The 19,522-nt window shown below is 54.5% G+C and overlaps 2 protein-coding genes across 4 annotated transcripts in view; both read left to right on the forward strand.

Moving 5' to 3' along the window:
- Positions 1–19,522, forward strand: part of LOC102944114 (zinc finger protein 436) — a 156,854-nt gene that overhangs the window by 78,530 nt on the left and 58,802 nt on the right. The gene's annotated exons all lie outside the window — the stretch shown is intronic.
- The window catches only part of LOC114018224 (zinc finger protein 850-like), a 28,633-nt gene that overhangs the window by 1,225 nt on the left and 7,886 nt on the right, over positions 1–19,522 (forward strand). Inside the window, exon 1 of one of the 3 annotated variants that reach the window (XM_043528005.1) lies at positions 17,936–19,106. The exons of 1 other annotated variant lie outside the window; for it this stretch is intronic. In XM_043528005.1, the coding sequence (XP_043383940.1) occupies positions 19,083–19,106 (24 nt within the window). In that variant the 5' untranslated portion in view covers positions 17,936–19,082. Of the gene's footprint in view, positions 1–17,935; positions 19,107–19,522 lie in introns of those variants that run through there. One more of the 3 variants, XM_043528004.1, reaches the window with a different exon arrangement.

A 19,522-nucleotide genomic window follows, 5' to 3' on the forward strand; every position in this document is an offset into this window, starting at 1 on the left:
CCGTCCCTGTGATCCTCCATTCCTGGGACTAACTCCAGCCATGGGGAGGGTTCTGGAGGTTTAGGACTAGGCAGGGGTTTGTGTCTACATCAGCAAGTCCCACAGAGTGCACAGATCCTGGAAACCCCCAGCGATGCTGTGACAGCTCTTCCTCGCACAGACATTTGCCTCTCCCGCTGGGGCCCAGTGGCCATGTCTACATTTGTTCAGATTCCACATCCGCATAGTTAGAGTGACCATGTTCCCGTCCTTTGGGATTCCACAATCCCCCAGCTCAGCATGGGGCAGGTGGAACTCAGGGAATGTTCTTTGTGACAAATACTGTCAATACTTGAGATACACGCTCATCTTCCTGATTCCCCCTTCCCCTTCCAAGCAGGATTTCCTGTTCCCAAACCGGAGCTGATCACCCAGCTGGAACGAGGGGAAGAGCCGTGGGTCCCTGATCTCCAGGGCTCCGAGGAATGGGAGGTCCACAGAGGCACCCGCACAGGTGAGGAATCAGTGACACTGACACAGAAACCATCTGGCGAGTGAATGAAAAAGCTGGGACACCCAAAGATGTGCTATTAGCAAGCTCCCCGGGTTGTGTTTACCCCACCTCGTCAGGCTGTAGCCCTCTGGTATTGTTTCATCATGGTGGATATCACCTATGGCTTCCCAACCATCCTTTAGTGTTACCCGCACACTCTATGGCGCTCACCTTTACCCTGTTCCTAGGACTCAAGGCATAGCACAATTCATTTAGGCCCCCTGCCCTGTTCCTAGGGGTCAGGGCGTAATCTTCTGTGTGCTTACAGGACCTTTTACCAGTGAAAGAGCCTTACACAGTAATATCCTTAACCTCTATTTATTTACACAGTTACCAAGACAGAATACACACAGTAAGCATACAATGCTCACCACTCCCAATAAGGCAGATGAGCTTTTCCTGGTGGCCAGTCAGGATTGGTTTGCCTGGGGACTCCAGCTTCTGCATGATAGAGTCAGAAGGGGGTTGAGGTCTGGCAGCTCTGATCTTGGGCTATTTCCAGGCTGCACCTCTGTAGCCCCAGTACCTGCTTTGGCCTTTAGCAAGGCCTCAGCCTGGGGATTTGCCAGGCTTGAGCTGAGCTCAGCTGCTCTGCTCTGCTCTGCTCTCAGGCAGCCAGGTCCTGTCCTGTCCTGTCCTGTCCTGCTCTGCTCTGCTCTGCTCTGCTCTGCGCAGCCAGGTCCTTCTCTCTCCACAGGTAGAGAGAGACTCCTCTGGCTCTTGGCCCCACAGCCCTTTTATCAGGGCAAGCTGGGCCCTGATTGGCATGGCCCCAGCTGTGGCTGCTTCCCCAATCAGCCTAGCTTGGCTGCTTTTAACCCCTGTTCTCCAGGAGTGGGGCAGCTGCCGCACTACAATCAGACAGAAACAAGCAAAGAACCAGACAGAGACCATACAGATAAACAATAGCAAAGCAGGGACCATAAAGACAAAGAGTAAAGAAGTACGGATTTCACAATCACAACTGTTGATAAGTGATTCCTTGCCAGACAGAATGCTGTCAAACTAAGTTTTCTGTAAACATCTTAAGATCTGTTTCTTTATCTGGTGGTGGTGGGTGCTATTAGGACAGGATCTACTTCTTAGCAGCCCAATATTTCATTGTTTTGATATAATTTAGAGGGAATGTGACTTTCTGCTTCTTGGCTCATGGCTCCTGCTGTCCTAATGGGGCTGCAGAAAAAGGCATCAGACCTTACATTAACTGTAAGGAGATTCCTCCCCGACTTTACTTCCCTGGGAGTATTTGGATGGGATATGGAGGCAGAGTCCAATTTCTGAAGGCATATCTACACTACAATCTTAAGTCGACCTATGTTAGGTCAACTTACAGCCACCACAGTAATTACTGCTGTGGCTGATGTCCACGCTCCCCTCTTTCTGTCGGTGGTTTGCGTCTTCACCAGAATGCTTCCACTGTCTGAAGAGGGGCAGCTTGGGGACCTGAGAGCCATGAGCCGGGGGAAGCTGCCTGGGGCTTCTCGCCTCCGGTGGGGAGATCTGTGCCCGGAGTCCAGTTGGCTGCTGTGCTCTCGGTGGGGAGCCGAGAGTCAGGAGGGCAGCCAGGCTGCCAGCAGGGAACATGGCACCTGGACTGCGGGGGGCAGCAGGGCTTTTAGTGGCGAGTGGAGAGCATGGGGGCGGTAGCCCAAGCCAGAAGCCCAGGTGGTAGCCCGACTTGGAGCAGAGAGCTGGCAGCAGCCCAGCTGTGGAGCCAGGAGTCTGGCTTTCTTGTCCATTTCAAAGCTCCAGCAGAGCCGTCAAATTGACAAGACAGCCAACAGCCCATGTAAGGAACGCAGTGTCTACACAGACAGTGCGTCTCCCTCACTACACCGACATAAGCCCTACACCTCTCCTGGAGGTGGAGTTGTTATGTGGGTGTAGTAGGGCACTTCCACTGGCAGGACAAGGTTCTAGTGTGTACGCTGACATAATTAGGTCGATGTAAGCTGCCGTACGTCAACCTAACTGTGTAGTGTAGACCAGCCCTCGGTCTCCCCAACAGTTACCGTGTTGTGTTTTCCCCTCTGTGCTGTTCCCTGTTCTGTCCTTTCTTCCCATCACAGGGAATTATTTTTGTCTGGATTCTCTCTCTCTCCCAGCAGTTCATGAGGCTAGGATGAGTGAGAACAAGGAGAAGAATTCACAGCAGGAAGATCCTGATCAAGTGGAACTGCAGGGGAACTTTTGGAGAAGAGCCGAAGGGAATTTTTCCCAGTCCTTGGACCAGGGCAAAGCTTGGAGAAGTCAGCAGAGGTCAGAGAGGCAGCTGGGAAACGACCCAATAAAGAAAGAGAAACAATCCATTGAATGTGGGGTAGGATGCAAGGACCCCAAGAAAACCACAGACCCACAGACAAATCGCAAGGAAGAAAAACGCTATAAATGTCTCAGCTGTGGGAAAAGCTTCAATCAGAAATCAAACCTTATCACTCATCAGAGAATCCACACAGGCGAAAAACCCCATAAGTGCTTGGACTGTGGGAAAAGCTTCAGCCAGAAATCATCCCTTATTATACATGGGAGAAAGCACACAGGAGAGAGGCCTTATAAATGCTTTGAGTGTGGGAAATGTTTCAATCAGATCTCAAACCTCACTACACATCAGAGAATTCATACAGGGGAGAAACCTCATAAATGCTTGAAATGTGGCAAAAGGTTTAGTCAGAGATCAGCCCTGATTACACATCAGAGAATCCATACGGGAGAGAAACCCCATAAGTGCTTGGACTGTGGGAAAAGTTTTAGTCAGAGATCAGCCCTTATTACACATCAGAGAATCCATATGGCGGATAAAATGTATAAATGTCTCAAATGTGGGAAAAGTTTCAGTGTGAAATCAGCCCTTATCATGCATCACACAATCCATGCAGGAAAGAAACTCCATAAATGTTTGGATTGTGGGAAAAGTTTCCGTGACAGCTCAAACCTCACTAAACATCGGAGAATCCACACAGGAGAGAGAATGTATCAGTGCCTCGACTGTGGGAAAAGCTTCAATCGGAAATCGAACCTTCTTACCCATCGGAGAACCCACACAGGAGAGAAACCCCATAAATGCTGGGAATGTGGGAAAAGCTTCAGTCAGAGATCATCCCTTATGAAACATGTGAAAATCCACACAGGAGAGCGGCCGTATAAATGTCTTGAGTGTGGGAAATGTTTCAATCAGAACATAAACCTTATTACGCATCAGAGAACCCACACGGGAGAGAGACCCTACAAGTGCCTGTACTGTGAAAAAAGTTTTACTGTGAGATCAGCCCTGATTACACATCAGAGAATCCATACAGGAGAGAAACCCCATAAGTGCTTGGACTGCGGGAAAAGTTTTAGTCAGAGACCAGCCCTTATTACACATCAGAGAATGCATACAGGAGAGAAACCCTTTAAATGTCTCAATTGCGGGAAAAGTTTCACTGTGAGATCAACCCTTATTACGCATCAGGCAATCCACACAGGAAAGAAATCCCATAAATGTTTGGACTGTGGGAAGAGCTTCAGTCAGAGTTCATCCCTTATTAAACATGGGAGAATGCACACGGGAGAGAAACCCTACATATGTCTTGAGTGTGGGAAAAGCTTTAGTCAGAGATCATCTCTTATTATACATGGCAGAATGCACACGGGAGAGAAACCCTATAAATGTCTTGAGTGTGGGAAATGTTTCATTCAGAGGTCAAACCTTGTTACACATCAGAGATCCCACTCGGGAGAGAGACCACATGAGTGCCTTGACTGTGGGAAAAGTTTCAAAGTAAGATCAGCCCTTGTTACACATCAGAGAATCCATACGGGAGAGAAACCCCATAAATGCGTGGACTGCGGGAAAACTTTTAGTCGCAGATCAGCCCTTATTACACATCAGATAATTCACACTGGAGAGAAGCCCCATAAATGCTTGGAATGTGAGAAAAGCTTCAATAACAGCTCAAATCTTACTAAACACCGGAGAATTCACACAAGAGGGAGAGACTCTAGAAATACCTCAGATGCAGGAAAAGATTCAATCCGAGCTCACACATTATTACCCATCAGCAATCCACAGAAGAGAGAGAACTTGAATGTGGGGGAATCTTCAGTTGGTGCTCCCACAGAATCAAGCATTGTCAGCTCCACTCAACTTCAAGCGGAGCTAACGCCGTGTTGGACATCGGAGACTCCTCCACAAAGCAGGGAAATTCTCTCAGGGCCCTGACTGGGGCTGGCCATGTGACAAACCCACTTCCTCATTCCCACACACATCAGGGATATTTGGCTCCCAAGGATCCAGCTGCCCATCGCTGGGGTGAGGATCCAGCAGCAGCCGAGCATCAGCTTGTCAGTGACCCTCTGGGTCTGCCTGGTCTAAGCAAACCCCAGGCAGAGGAGGAGAAGCCCTGATCAGCCCCTCCTCCCTGCTGCAGCCCTGGCTGCTGAGCTGATGGGCCACAGGTGAGGGAAGAGAAAGAGAGAAACTCCTTCAGCTGCTCCCTCTGCCTGGCTGAAGTTCCCCCCTTCTTCCTTCCCCTCCCAGTTGGGATGCCCCTGCCATGGAGTTGAGGAGAAGGACACTTGGGCCAGGCCCCACCTTCACTCCACACACCTGTCCCCATCCCCCATCTTCCACCAGCCCCTGCACTGGGCTCCCCCACTTACCTGGAGCTGTTCCTTAACTCCTCCCCTCCCCGAATCCCCCAGCGCGCTGGGCTCTCTGGGATCAACCGTTAAGGGACCAGGCCGATGGGTTATGCGGAGGACACTGCGGATTGAATGGTTGAGGCTGGTGGCGCTGGGAAGCAGGGGGAGCTGGGTGCTGGGGCTGTCGAGTGTTTGGGGATGATGGGATAAGAGGTGAGGGAGAGGACAGGGGTAGAGAGGTGCTGCCTCTCCTCACTCACCCCCTCTGCCCCTTCTCCCTGCCCCCACTGCATTCAGACAGCACCACTGAGAGAGGCTGATTCCCACAGACTGGGGCAGGTTCTCAACCTATTTACCATTGTAGGCTGCATATGTGGCCCATAATGCATTATGTGGACCGCATCCAATACTACCTGTATGGCCCTGAGGATGTCATGTGGGCTGCAGCTGTGTGCTGATCGGGCCGCAGGTTGAGAACCACTGCCACAGGGCCTTTCGTGGGAGGCCTGGAGATCCCACCTCTGCCTCCGCAGCATCAGCCTCCGAGGGCCTGTCTACGGTAGGAAACGTGGTCAGCATCAGCCAGCTCGTCTCCTCTGACCCTCCCCCACTCATCCTACCCTAGACTGAGCCTGAGCATCTAATTCATTCGGACCCCACCATTAGCAGAGTGATTGCTAGAGTCACTGAGTTCCCCCTCTGGGGATGCTGGACCAGTCTGTCCAGTGGGGGTGATGAGAGCCATTGAACCAAACTGTAAACCCTGGAAATGGTGGCAACCACTTCAAGCCAGGGGGTGTGGCAGCATCCCTCGTTCTGGCACCTGTGCCTGGGGTAGGTTCTCTCATTCCTAGGTAGTCTATCATTACTCCAGGCCCTGCTGAAAAGCATTTAGTGTTTGTACATTTTCTTCCTTATGGGCCAGAATTAAACAGATGCTACAAAAGTGGGAGCAGGGACAGTGAAATGTGGTGTTTTAGCTTCTGTTTTATTTGTGAGCGACGGGGAGAGTCTGAGGGATTCCCTCCTTCCCCCATCACCCTCGCACTCCACCGGGACACAGCAGCCTCTGTCCAAACCTTGCAGAGTTTATCCCAGGGCTGGACAAACTACCGCCCATGGGCCGGATCTGGCCTGCTGGTGAGCAGGGGCTCGGGCTTGTCCCCCTCTGGAGCTCTCGCTGGGGAGTAGTGTTCGGTGCTGCTCCACATGGCTCCCAGAAGCAGCGGCATGGCCCCCCTGCAGCTCCTGCACGTAGTGGCAGCCAGGGGGCTCCACTCTGCACATTGCCCCTGCCCCAATTGCCGCCCCTGCAGCTCCCATTGGCCAGGAACCGCAGCCAATGGGAGCTGCGGGGGCAGTGCCTGCAGACAGGGCAGCATACAGAGCTGCCTGGCCGCGTCTCTATATAGGAGCCGGAGAAGGGATATGCCACTGCTTCCAGGAGCTGCTTGAGGTAAGCGCTGCTTGAAGCCTGCACCCCATAGCCTCTCCCTAATCCCCTGTCCCAGCCCTGATCCCCCTCCCACCCTCCAAACCCCTCGATCCCAGCTCAGAGCACCCTCCTGCACTCCAAACCTCTCATCCCCAGCCTCACCCCAGAGCCTGCACCCCTAGCCAGAGCCTTCATCCGCCCTGTGCCCCAACCCCCTGTCCTAGCCCTGATCCCCCTCCGAACCCCTTTGTCCCAGCCCAGAGCATCCTCCTATACCCCAAACGCCTCATCCCCAACCCCACCCCAGAGCCTGCACCCCCAGGCGGAGCCCTCACCCCCCCACACACCCCACCCTCCCACCCTAGCCTGGAGCCCCCTCCCACACCTTGAATTCCTCATTTCTAGCCCCACACTGGAACCCACGCTCCCACCCAGAGCCCTCACCCCCTCCCATACCCCAACCCCAATTGTGTGAGCATTCAAGGCCTGCTGTACAATTTCTATTCCCAGATGTGGCCCTTGGGCCAAAACGTTTGCCCACCCCTGGTTTATCCTCCTCATTCTGCCCCTCCACCTCCCAAAGTGTCATTTGCCGCAGTGTTCTTAGTTCTCCGTGCTTAGGAATGACCATTTGATTTCCCTGATCCTAAATCAGACTTCTGAGGGCTGGAGAAGAAAGCACAGATTGAGCTTTCTGTGTTTATTGCTGTTTCCATGTATTGGTAAAAATTCCTTCCAGGCTTTTTCTAGGCTAGTTCAGGTCATTTGTAGATGGGAGGTTGGGCTTTCTTTCTTTCTTTCTTTCTTTCTTTCTTTCTTTCTTTCTTTCTTTCTTTCTTTCTTTCTTTCCTATCTATCTATCTATCTATCTATCTATCTATCTATCTATCTATCTATCTATCTATCTATCTATCTATCTATCTATCTATCTATCTATCTATCTATCTATCTATCTATCTATCTATCTATCTATCTATCTATCTATCTATCTATCTATCTATCTAAAACTTTTGTAACTAACAACCACAAGGTGTGAAATAAAGCAGGCTTAGCCAGTTCAGAGGGAAATGGGTAAATTTATTTTCCTGATATAGAGTCTTAAGATTCTCTGGGATTTCACTTTATGAATGTGAAAGTGTTTTATAGACACCCTGGACTGTGGGTTATTCTCTGTCCCTACAGGCTGTTTGGTCACATACTTTGATATTAGTTTAGCTTGACAGGATGTAGCTCAGATTTATTGAGGAAATCACAAGACAAACGATTGTTTGTCAGAATAGTCTTTTGTATATTTCATTTTAACCTTGTCATGGGATTTTTGTGTGGTTTGAACAATGACAATGATCAATATCTATCCCACAGACACTGAGGGTGAGCGCTAGATTTAAACTCTGAGATGCAGACTGAAATGGGGAAAGAATTTACTGCCTGATCCCTGCAGTGATGTGAGATCCAGTCAGTAGGGGGAGAGGATGGGAGATGGGGGGAACAGAGCTGGTAAACTGCTGGGTTTACTCTTGAGAGCCAGACAGCTGAGGCTGAGAACTGTGAACTCACTACACCAGTGCCAGAGAGAGACAGGAATTGTCCTACCAGTGCTGGGCAAAGCTGTCCCTGAAGTCTAAAGGGCTACAGATGACACCCCAAGAGGTGTGATGGGAAAGGGGCAGGGTCTCCTGCTTGCTGAGAGGATGAGGCTGGGCAGAAGGGAGAAGGAAGCCAGGGAAATGAACAGGTCTGGCCAGCCCTAAAGTCAGACCAACCCAAAGAGAGCCTGTTGGCCCCGCTGGTCTTCTCCTCACCTACCGCAGTCTACTGTATGTGGACTATAGACACACACTGGGCTCCACGCACCCTGCATGGCTTCCCTCAAACCTGAACTCCCCGTGTTTCCTGCTCTGGAACATTTGCTTTTGTGACTGGGTCCCAGCATCTCTTGTGGACTGTCTGTGCTTTTCTACCAGCTTTAACTCATTCCTCTCTCCCTGGTGCCCATGGGAGCTGGGAGCAGCGCTGGGCTGGGCTGTGCCGAACCTTGGGATGGGTGGGGATGGTTAACTTTTCTTTCTTGCTTTCAAATAATAAAGTAGAAATTAGCTTCTCAAATTCCCAGTGTCCTTTGTCTCGACTAAAGGATCCCAGCTGCCGTCTGGGAAGCCACTAGCCCCAGCCTTCACCACCTCAGACTACAGATGCTAGAACTGTCAACTCGTTGGTTTTCTGACTCTTGTATGGGTCAGTGGGGAAAATCCATCTGCAGGGGCAGTCCCCTCTGGCCAGCATTTCCCATTCGCCCACCTCCTGCAGGAGGGGAGTTAATCAGCGTGGGGAGGTGGGTGTTTTTTAATCTGGGTGGAGCAGTTGTGGAGAGGAATGATAAATTTTGTAAAGGACTTCTCGAGCTGCTATCAAAAGTGCTGTTGAGAGCTAGGTATGTTTTCATTTAGTTGTAGCCGAGCAAAGGGAGGCCGTACACCCAACATAATGGTTTTTGTCTCTTGGATGCGATGTCATGGGCGGTGGGTATCAAAGGCCAGGGCAGGCTAAACCTCCCCTAATCCAGGGTGTGGTCCCACCCATGTTCACCGGAAGGCCCCGCCTCCCTCCCCCTCTTCCCTGAAGCCGGGGTGGGGCTCAGCTCCAACTGATGGCCTGGAGCTTGGGCCCACCAGCTGCCAGGGGCTGGTGCTGCCCTGGGCGGCTTGGGCCAGCCCGGGGCGGGGGTCAGTCCAGTGGCTCAGCTCAGAACTCAGGCCAGCCGGTGGCTTGGGGCGGCTGGGGCTCCTCCAGCAGTGGGGGGGCTTGGAGCTCCACCTTGGGGGGCACCACTGGTAGAAGGGGTGGGCTGGCGGATTAGCCTCCCCAAAGGGGGTGTTCTCCCGCCACCTATGCATAATGTAATAATTTTGCTGCAACTGGTGAATTAAAAAAAAAAAAAAAAAAGTCAGGGAGTGTTCTAGGTACCCCTCAGGAGAAGGCTGGTTTATTGGGTGAACATCAGAAACCTCTAAAGGGACATGGGATGGCATTTGGTAACTAGACCCTTCTGCTTCAGCCTGGTCTGCAATTGTCTAGAGACCAAAGACCCGGCTGATGGCAACTACTAAGGCCTGGATCCACAAAGAGACTAGAAAAATCAATCAACATAATCTAGAAAGCCTGACTCAGTCACCCAGTCTCCCTATACAAAGCATGGGGAGAGAGAGGGGCCTATGAATGGGATCCACAAAAGCCAGCGTGCTAGGCAGGGAGCTGCCTAAGACAGCCAACGGGAGATGCTGAGGAGAGGGTACGACTTAATCCTTGCTCCTTTAATGGAGATAAACCTCTCCCTGCAGCCCAGGTTTCGGGGCTTTGTAACACACCGTTCAGTACAAGCAACTCCTGTCCCACACCTGACAAACTCACTACACTTAATATTTTCCTGGTATTTATCCATAAGGGGTAGCATGTGAGATCTCCCCTGAAAGCTTATAATGTGTTGTTTCAGAGTAGCAGTATGTGTTGATACTCATAAATATTGCAAGATGCATGTATGGGTGATAGAGAAGTAATAACGTAACTATATTGAAAGTTATCCCTTTATGGTGTTGGAGTGGAAGAGAGTCACCAGGGAATCCCTCGTTTTGGTGACAGCCCATTTAAATTGGAGGGAGTTTTTCCTGGCTAGCCCATTATGCAATGGGTTGACTGACTGTCCACCATTGCGCCTATTCAGAAAATGAATGGAAAAGCATCAAAGCTGAACTATAAACACTGAAAGGTTGTGACAGTGACAAGGAGGATCTGACAGCGAGGGGATCACCCTGCCTGGGAAGAAAGAGAAAAGACTGATTCAGTATGTCACAAGACACTCTGCATCCAGTCACAGAAACGGGATACTTCCTGGATGACTGGGGGCTGGCTCCTTGGCCCTAGCAAACACTGTGAAAGACTGACCTTTCAGGTGACGATCTGTTTTATCAGGTAGAAAATGTAACTTTTAGTGAGTGTAGGCCCTTGTCCCAGTCAGTTGAAACTGGTCTAGTGCCACTGTGATGCTGTGGGGTTCAACCCAGACCAGTGAGGGGTTGTCACCACCTGTGTAGGGTCAGATCCTCCTGAGTGTAGCACTCACAGAACTTTAGTAAGTCTGCTGCTCTCTTAAAGAGATAGTGCACAGCCCCACCCTGTTAGTTAGCTGAGGACTCACATGGCACTGAAATGGTTTGTTGTAAAACTAAAACTGCATTTATTCCCAGGGAACCTAGGATTAAGGGATGTCCGGTAAGTGTGAAAGAGCCAGGAGAGGTTACACGCAAAACGTGCTTTCTAGTGTGTACATTTATCTTCAGTGAATCTGAGCCTTGTGTCTCAGCATGTTTCTCGCCTAGATTCAGTATCTGGGGACCTTCAGACCCCTTGGCTGGAAGATTCCACCTTTCACAGGTGTACAGGAGCTCGGCCCGCTTGGATCTGCCCAGCAATGTGTGCCAAGCTGGCTTTGTGGCCTGGTTATAGCTTCCAGAGTTCAATGACCTCGCCTCAGGAAGCTGGAAGGTTTCTTGGAGCTGTGGCTTCCATCTCCCATTGAGAGTGGGAAGTGGCATCTTCCACTTTGGTTGACATTGTCTCCCCTTGGTGTAAATGTAATTTCATTGTCCTCCCTCCATTTACATTGCAGCCAGGTTCAGGCAGGCCGAAGAACCACATTCCTTTATCTGGGGCAAGGTGACTTAAGCCTGACAGCCAGGTTTTTAAGAACATATTCCTGCTCATGTATATGCACGTACCTCATGCAAGAATATCACTGAGCAGTGAGTTCGTAGTTTTCCAATGCTATACGGCACAGCACCTTTTAGATCCACATTATGGCAACAGTGAGTTGGGCTGATTAAGCCAGCTAAAACTGCTAAATACCAGGGAGCCCCTTGGCCTCTGGCATTGGGATGCTCTCAGGGTCAAAGGGATCCTCCAGGGGCTGTAGGGGGTCTATTCTTAGCTTGCAGGGCTTGTATAGCCCAGGGGAGAGCGCTCCAGTGGCTGAGAGGCTGGTTGTGGTTGGGACTAACACCCAGCTGGCACAGGCAAGATTCCTGGCATCGGAGGCAGCTGGAAGTGAGGTGAATCCCAGCCCTGGGCGCACTGAGCAGCCTCCCAGCACCTCTTTCTGCCTGCGAATGTACCGCTGGGAACCCCTCTGCTGGAGTCAGGTGGCCTAGGTGCCTGCCTGTGAGAATTAGTTAGGCAGATGTCAAGCTGCACAAAACAGCCAGAGGAGTGGGGTGTGTGTGTGTGTGTGATCCCTCCCTTAAGCATGTAGCCCAGGGGTCAGAGTAATCACCCAGATGTGGGAGGCCCAGGTTCAATTCCCTCCTCTGCCTGATGGGGAGAAAGGATTTGAACAGGGGGCTCCCAGTGCTCTCACCTCTGGGCCATGGGATCTTCTGATGTGGGGGTCCCTTAATCTCTCCTGCTGAACCTGTGACACTTTGGAGGAGTCGTTACAGAGTCCTTGGAAAAGAGGACTGGACCCCCCCAGGTGGGTGCCCCACCACTGGCCTGCCAGAGTTGTTCTCTCCCCAGCACGCATCCTGCTGGGGGAGCAGCAGTTGCTCAGTTCAGGCTCCCAGATCTCAAGGGAGGAGGCAGCAGCATGTGACCCCGGATGAAAAACTGAGACACAGATCCTGCCATGGATCTACCAATCCAGTGCTCTGGAACAGGCCCCGCGAGGACCTCTGCAGTGTGCCAGCCCCGCTCTGCGGGTCTCACTCTTTCCTGACTGCAAGCCACTTAGTTTCACCAAACCCTCAGCTCCCTTCCCACCCAGCAAGTCCCCCTGAGTTGGACACCCGAGGGAGACTTGTACACCCAAAGGGAGCGACACACCCCCACCTTCAGCATCTGACTGGACTCTCAGCCAGCATCGTGAAAGCAGGAGGGGTTATAGATTTCTGGAGGACATAGAGCATCTGTGGTTAGCACAGAGATCAGAAAGTTACAGCATGGTCCATCTTGGCCAGCCTAGAGCACACAGTCCTCCGGCCTCTCTCTTGTCCTGGTTCCGGAAAGTCTTAAGCCTCCAGCAGCCCACACTTAACAACACCTGACATGGCCCCTCCTCAGTCCTTTGTTCTTGTCCCTGGGCAGACCTTGTTCCCTGTCCTCCTCCTCAGCCCTTTGTTCTCCAGCTGGTCAAACAGGGCTGGCTTACTGCGGAGGGGAGGAGGGCCATCCATGGTTGTTAGGTGCTAGGTACCAAATGTCTGGGCAATTCAAGTGGCCAATGTGTTCTCAGACTCTCCATGGACATGGAGCGCAGACATCTAGGCATCAGTCACAGCTGGATCTCTGCAGAGAGTAAACAACCTTTTCCGGACACCTAGTTAACAATGCCACGTATAGGGGAAACTGAGGAACACACACTATTCATACAAAAATATTACAGAAAATTCCCACTGTGTCACACCTCTTCCCCCTTCAAAGCCAAACTGAGTGGGGATCACTTTAGCCAGTGAGCTGGGGAAGAACAGGTACCCCTTTCTGGGACAAAGCATCCACTATACGAGCGCAGCCTTCTCTCTTTGAACAGGGACCAGACCCCTCTGGACATAACAGTGACTGAATAACTCCCCTGCAGGCCCCCAGCCTGGGACAGATCAAGTGCAGTTAGGGCTGAATTAAGGCATAGGCAACCTAAGTATATGCCCAGGGCCCAAGGCCTGCACCCCATTTTGGGGGGGGAGGGTGCATGAGGCCAAAGTTGAACGAGTGGCAATGTGACCTCCCATGCACCAGGTCACAACATAGCTCACTCCATTTTGTCCCCCATGCCATGCTCCCTGTCCTATTTGGGGGGGAGGGGATGTTAAATGGGGCCAAAGCCGAGTGGGCAGAGCACCAGCCTCTGAGCCAGATTAGCTAGAGCTTCACTGCTGATATGCAGGTGTGCGACAGGGAGCTGCTGTCAGTGTCCACAGCGGGGAGCCAGCCTGGATAGGGGCAGAGGGGATCCCTAGTGTAGGGGGGAAGACATGAAGGGCTTTTGCCTAGAGCCCAGGGATGGATTAATCCGGCCCCACAAATAACTCCAGGAAACCTGGTGGCAAAGCTCTGACAGCTCCATGGAGTGAAGGGAGCAGAGCCGGTAGCTCCGGCCCAGGACTGGTAGCCAGTGACCGTGGGGTGCAGACAAGAAACCAGCTCTGGCCAACTGCTCCCTGTGCCCGTCTGTTACCAGAGAGAATCGCACACAGTGTCAGTGTCACTGAGAAACGCGGTCTACAGGTCTATCTCTGGGCTGCCTCTCCAGGACCAGGCCCCCCATCATCCCTGTGTCCATGTAGACATTGGGGACTCTCTGGAACAATCCCCAGTCTCTGTAGAAACGCCCCCTTCTCCCCGCTCTCTGGGATCGTCTCTTGTCTGTTTGCCCAATGGTACATTGGCTTCTATGCATGACGCTCCCTTAATGCGGGGAGAAGCTGCCCGTGCCCAGGGGAGGTGGGTCCCCAGGGGGCAGGGTCTGGGGCAGGGGGCTGCAGAGCGGTGGGTTGATCGCTAGGACCCAGGAGCAACTGGGAGGCGGCTCTGGGGGAGGATCGCGGGGCTCAGGCCCAGCCGCAGGAAGTGACTCGCAGCCGCTGCGGGGACTCTGGCTCCCGGCGAGATCCCCGAGCCCCGGCGGCTGGTGCTGGGAGCCCGGAGCCCGGGCTGCAGCCGGGAGAGGGGAATCTCCAGCCGGGCCCTGCCCGCTGCTCCCCGGGAGCCTCTCCCAGGGCAGAGCCCCCAGCCTGGCCAGCGCCCCTTCCCGGCCCCTGCCCCGGGGGGCCCCGCTCGAAGGGAAGGTAAGAGAGACCCGCCCCTCCACCGTCACCCCCGGGCTGCAGGGGGCGGGTTTGGCCCCGGGCTGCTCCCCGCGGAGCTGGCTGCGATTCCCTGCCCCGGGCCCGGGAAAGCTGCCGCAGCTCCCGGTGTGCGCGGGGCGGGGGGAGCCCGGCCGGGCCCTGCTGGGGGTGGGACAGTGACACCTGAGGGGTGGGGCAGAGGAGGGGGGAGCCGGGAGGGGGCAGAAGATGGCAGGGAGGTCAGATCAGGGGGTATTGAGGGGGGAACAGGGATGTGTGAGGCCGGGGGCAGGAGGGGGATGGGATGGGGGCAGGGGGAGGTGGCTCTAAGAGGGGGCAGGAGGGGGATGGGATGGGGGCGGGGGGAGGTGGCTCTAAGAGGGGGCAGGAGGAGGATGCAAGGGGCAGGATGAGACGGGGGCTGGGCTGTTGTTCCACTGAAGGGAGGTTGGGACGATTCAGGGTGATCAGGGGGCGGGGGGAGGGATTATGGGGCTAAGGGGAAAGAGGCTGGAATGGAGGGAAGACATAGGGGGGCTCTGGGAGGGAAAGGGGGGGATGTGGGGAGGGGAGGCTGGGGGGAGACAGAGAACAAGAGCAGACTGGCTGGGGAAGGGAGAGCCCTGGGGGCAGGGAGAGGGCTGCAGGCAGAGGGGTGGGGAGCGATACAAGGCAGCTCCTCTGCCCCGTGGGGTAAGGGAGGGTGAGGGGGCTGCCCTGCCCAGCGGCCAGTGGGGATTTGTTCCCCTACAAATGGTCAAACCAGCAGTGGGGGATGGGCAGGGTGACCGTCCCTCCCGAACTGGGCAGGACAGTCCTGAAGTGCAGAGTTCAAGTCCCGGTCCTGGGCTGAAGGACTCCCGGACACCATTTGTCCCGGATTCCCTGCGCCAGGGCTCTGCGCCTGCCCGAGGCTCCGGGGCAGCGCCAGCCTGTTCCCCGTGGGTGGGCCTCGAGCCCCTGCTCCTCCTCTTCCTTGGCCAGCTAGAAGCTAGATCCAGGCCATAATAAGAGCTGCCCCGTCTGCAGTGGGGAGTCCCAGGCTCTCCGCCTGCCCTGGGGGGCCGGCAGATGGGCCGGGGGATGCTAGGGGCACTGGGGTTGCCGGCTTGCTAAGTCCAGAGAACTGAACACCTTTGTCCCGCCCCTACCCCCGCAATTTTCGTTGAGGCCACGCCCCGTCCCACCTCTTCCCTAGGCCCCGCCCCCCGCTCACTCCATCCCCCCTCCCTCCTTTGGTCACTCTCTCCTTTTCACTGCAAGGCCCAAACGGGCACCAGGAGAAGGCCAGGAGTGCAACGGTTTGAATGTGGGAGATGCGCACACTTGCCTACACAGAGACTCTTTCTCCACACACTTTCTCGGGGCCCTACGGGGGAGGTGGGGCAGGAGTCCCCACAGGGCCCGGTGATAGGCAGTCTCGTGTCAGGGCCGGCCTCAGGGAAAATGGCACCCTGGGCGAACTTGCATTTTGCTGCCCCTGGCCCCCATGGGCATGGAGCACCCTCACCCCAATTGCCTCCCTACCCTCCCTTCACCCCAACCCCTGCAGTGAGCCCCCTTTGTCCCTAACCCTGCCCCCTCCTGCATGCTAACCCCTACGTTGTGCCCCCTTCACCCCAACTCCTACCCCCAAGCTTTGCATCCCCTTCCTGCACCCACATGGGGAAACTGACCTGGATGCAGGGATGGAGCAGCTGGCATTGCTGCTCGCTCCCCCACTGGACTGATGCTTGTCTGCCCAATGCACCCCTAGGGGGCTGTGAGGGGGGCAGCGAGGTCGGGGCGCCCTGCATCCAGATCCTGTTCCCCGCCTGGGCTGTGTAAGGAGAGGGCAGGAGAGCAGCAGCTCCTGATGCTGACGTCATCACACGGTCTCTTTAAGAAAGCACCCAGGGTCGGTCAGGCACCTGAAGGCTTGTTCAGACACAAACTGCGGGCCCCAGAGAGGCAGCAGCACACACAGATTCCCCCTGTCCCGTCACCCCAGCTTAGTGGAAATCGGGTACATGGGAGCGGGACAGCACGATCGGAGCTGACTGGAGCCTCCAGGATCTCTTTTCGACCGGGTGTTCCAGTCCAAAATCAGAGACCCGGTCACCCTAATTAGCACTCCAGCCCCCTGCCAAGGGCAGGTGGAGGGTCCAGGGCTCTCTGCAGTGGCCTAGGCTCCCTGTGCAGATATTATCACAGCCCAGCTTCCAGTATGGCCAGGGGGCAGGACCTCAGGGGGAAGAGGTGGAGTAGGGGGCGTGGCCGTGGGGAGGGGGGGGGCGGGGCTCCTGCTTGTGTCCCACTTTTGCCTTTAGAAAAGGTGGTCACCCAGAGATAGGGGCAGGCAGGAGATTTACCCCAAATGGCTGAGAATTTACTAGGCAAATGTCCACCCAGAATCCCCCCAAACTCACACCCTGCTTCCAATTTCATATTTGTGTTTACAGACTATCTCCTTATTTCGGGGGGTCTGACTCCTGGGTTGACAGGACTGAACAGGGGCTGGTCTGATTTCTGCTCAGGATTCGGTGTCCAACCAGAGTCACTGCTAGCCGCAAGGAGTGGAATTGGGGTTTGGTTTGGGTTCAGTGGCAGAAGGGGGAGGGGGTTGGGAGTGAGCCCTGTGGCTTGCTTCAGTGGGGAACTGAAATTGGGGCCTGGGGCCTGCCTCAGGTGGGGCAATTGGAGGGAGGAGCTGTCCCAAGGGGTGGGGACGAGTGAGAGGAGGCCTGTCCAAGGGGAAGAAGAATTGAGCAGCCTTTTCCCTTGGGCTTGAAGAGTTAATGTTAACTTCTGGGACAGGGAGCCCCACTTCTCTCCCCCCTCCCTCCCTGCTCCTGTGGGCTGCCCCCCTCTCTTCTCCTACTGGGACAGGCCGTTCCAGTAGCGATCACATGCCTGAGTGTTGTTTTGTTGTCTTGTTTTATCATGAGTGAGATCAGAGTAGGTTTTATTTTATTTTGTCAAATATTGAGCTGAAAAATTGCTGAAACTTTATTTCAACAGGAAGCCATTTTTTTTCCAAGTTCAATTCAGATTCAGGTTCACTGAGGAAGAGGGAAAATGATGGTTTGAGTCTGGTTCCAGTTCAGTTAAGCATATCGGTTCAGCCTGGTTCTCTGGTTCTGTTCTGGTGTGAGTCCAGGTGGGCCAATGAAATCCGCAGCTGCTGAACTGTCCTCATTTGGGGCTGGTTACTGCTAAGGCAGAGGAGGCTGGTGTCTGTCTCTGCTCATGATTAAGGCTGCGAGTTTGTCTCGGAGGTCATGGAAGCTAGAAGCTTAGGGAGGGAGATGTCGCTGCTTCTGAGAAGCCAGGTAGGGAGCCTGGGAGCCCTGCCAGCCCCACCCCACAGCACCAGCACGGGGGTCCAGGTCTGCTCCCACCTGAGCACCCACAGCGACCCCTAGACTGCCCCCCCAATCTCCCGCGGAGCCCCCTGGGCTGCTAACTCCCAGCACCCACGGTGCACCCGAGGCCACTCCCCTGACTAGCCACCCCCCCCCCCCCCCCCCCCGCAAGCACCCACAGCACTCCCAAGATTTTGTCCGGGTTATAGTACAAGTCATGGACAGATCATGTGCCGTGAAATTTTGTTTACAGCCCGTGACCTGTCCCTGAGTTTTACTAAAAATATCCGTTACTCTAAGGAGCCTTACCCATGATATTGGGTTGATGCTGCCTCCTGCAGTGTGATCTGGGGCCCAGACTGAGCAGCTGCAGCTTCCCCAGCGGGGTCTTTGCCAAGGAGAGACCTTCATTAACCCCCCTCTGTGTCCAACCAGGGGAGGGGGGAGAAGGGGGATGGGATGAGCGGACAACTTCCGGTGGTTTCCAGCCACCGGGGCAGTCCTGGGCTCTGCCAACACCAGCCCCTGAGCCGGAGCCTGCAGGTGAGGGGAGAGACCCGGGGGAAAGGGCTGGGGCCAGGCAGGAAAGTGACTCTACACAACAGGCCCCTTTCAGGGACCTGCTGGTGAGTTTGTACCTAAGAGGGAGGGGCTCCCCCATACCTGCGGGTCCCCGAACTGCTGCCCTCAGTGACACAACCAAGCTCACACTGGAGAGCGAATGCCCCTGTGAATGGGACAGTCCCCAGTTCTCCCAGGCAGAGGGGAGAGGGAAGGAAACAGGAAGGGGAATGGTGAGACGGAAAGGGGCAGCAGGAGCAAGAAGGGAGGGAGGTTCCCAGCTCCCAGACCTGCTGGATCCATTCCCTGCATCACCTCTGGGCAGCCTGACTCTCCTGGGAACAAGGAGAGGAGCTGACAGAGGAAAAGCCAGGCTCTGCCCCAGCCCAGTCCCAGCAGTGCCCTGCCCTGGGGCCAATGTCAGGGGGAATTCCCCAAAGTGGTTCCTTTGATTCTGCTCTTTTTTAGCCTTTGTCTTAGTGAATCTGTCCCTGGGAGGGTTTAAAAGTGTCTCAGGTGTTCAGTGCTGGTGGGAGGGGCAAGGTCTGTGTTGGAATAAAGTGACTGAGGGTTTTCCCAGCATGGCAGAGCCCAGAGCGTCTGTCTGCAGGGGAGGAGCCTGGGGGGAATCGGAGTGTGAAATGGACTCAAGCCCCTTCTGAAACCTCCCCCATCACTCCTCTCACCCTGACAGGCTGAGGAATCACGTCCACGTTTCGCTCCAGATCGTCCCGTCTTCCAGGGGACAGGGAAGGGAAATGGCTGTGATGGAGCCAGCTCAGGGAGAGGATTTTCAGGGAGCTGCAGGGGGATTTGCTGTACAGGGGGAGGGGCAGGACAGGTGTGACACATTCAACTTGGAGCCTGATTTTCTGAACAGGCCCATTGGCCGGGTTGGGGGAGGGGGGAACATTCCCCCCATCTCTGGACCAGGAAACACGCCCCTGGGCAGGGCTGGGAAAACTGACCAGACTCCCAGTGCTGGAGCCTGACCCCACTGGCCAGAGGCTGCTGTGAAATACAAAGGGAAGCTGTCGGGATTCCTGTCCCTGCCCCCGGCTTAAGCTCTGCTTCCCGTCTCGGCCTGTGGCTGGCAGGTGTGTGGGAAATGAGAAGACCCTGCCCTGCTTCGTCTGCTTGGGGGGACAAGGAGCTCTCACCTTCTCCCCATGCCTTAAAGCCTCCCGGCTGCTCTGAG

The sequence above is a fragment of the Chelonia mydas genome, chromosome 14 (assembly GCF_015237465.2).
Source record: "Chelonia mydas isolate rCheMyd1 chromosome 14, rCheMyd1.pri.v2, whole genome shotgun sequence".
Taxonomy (NCBI): Eukaryota; Metazoa; Chordata; order Testudines; family Cheloniidae; genus Chelonia; species Chelonia mydas.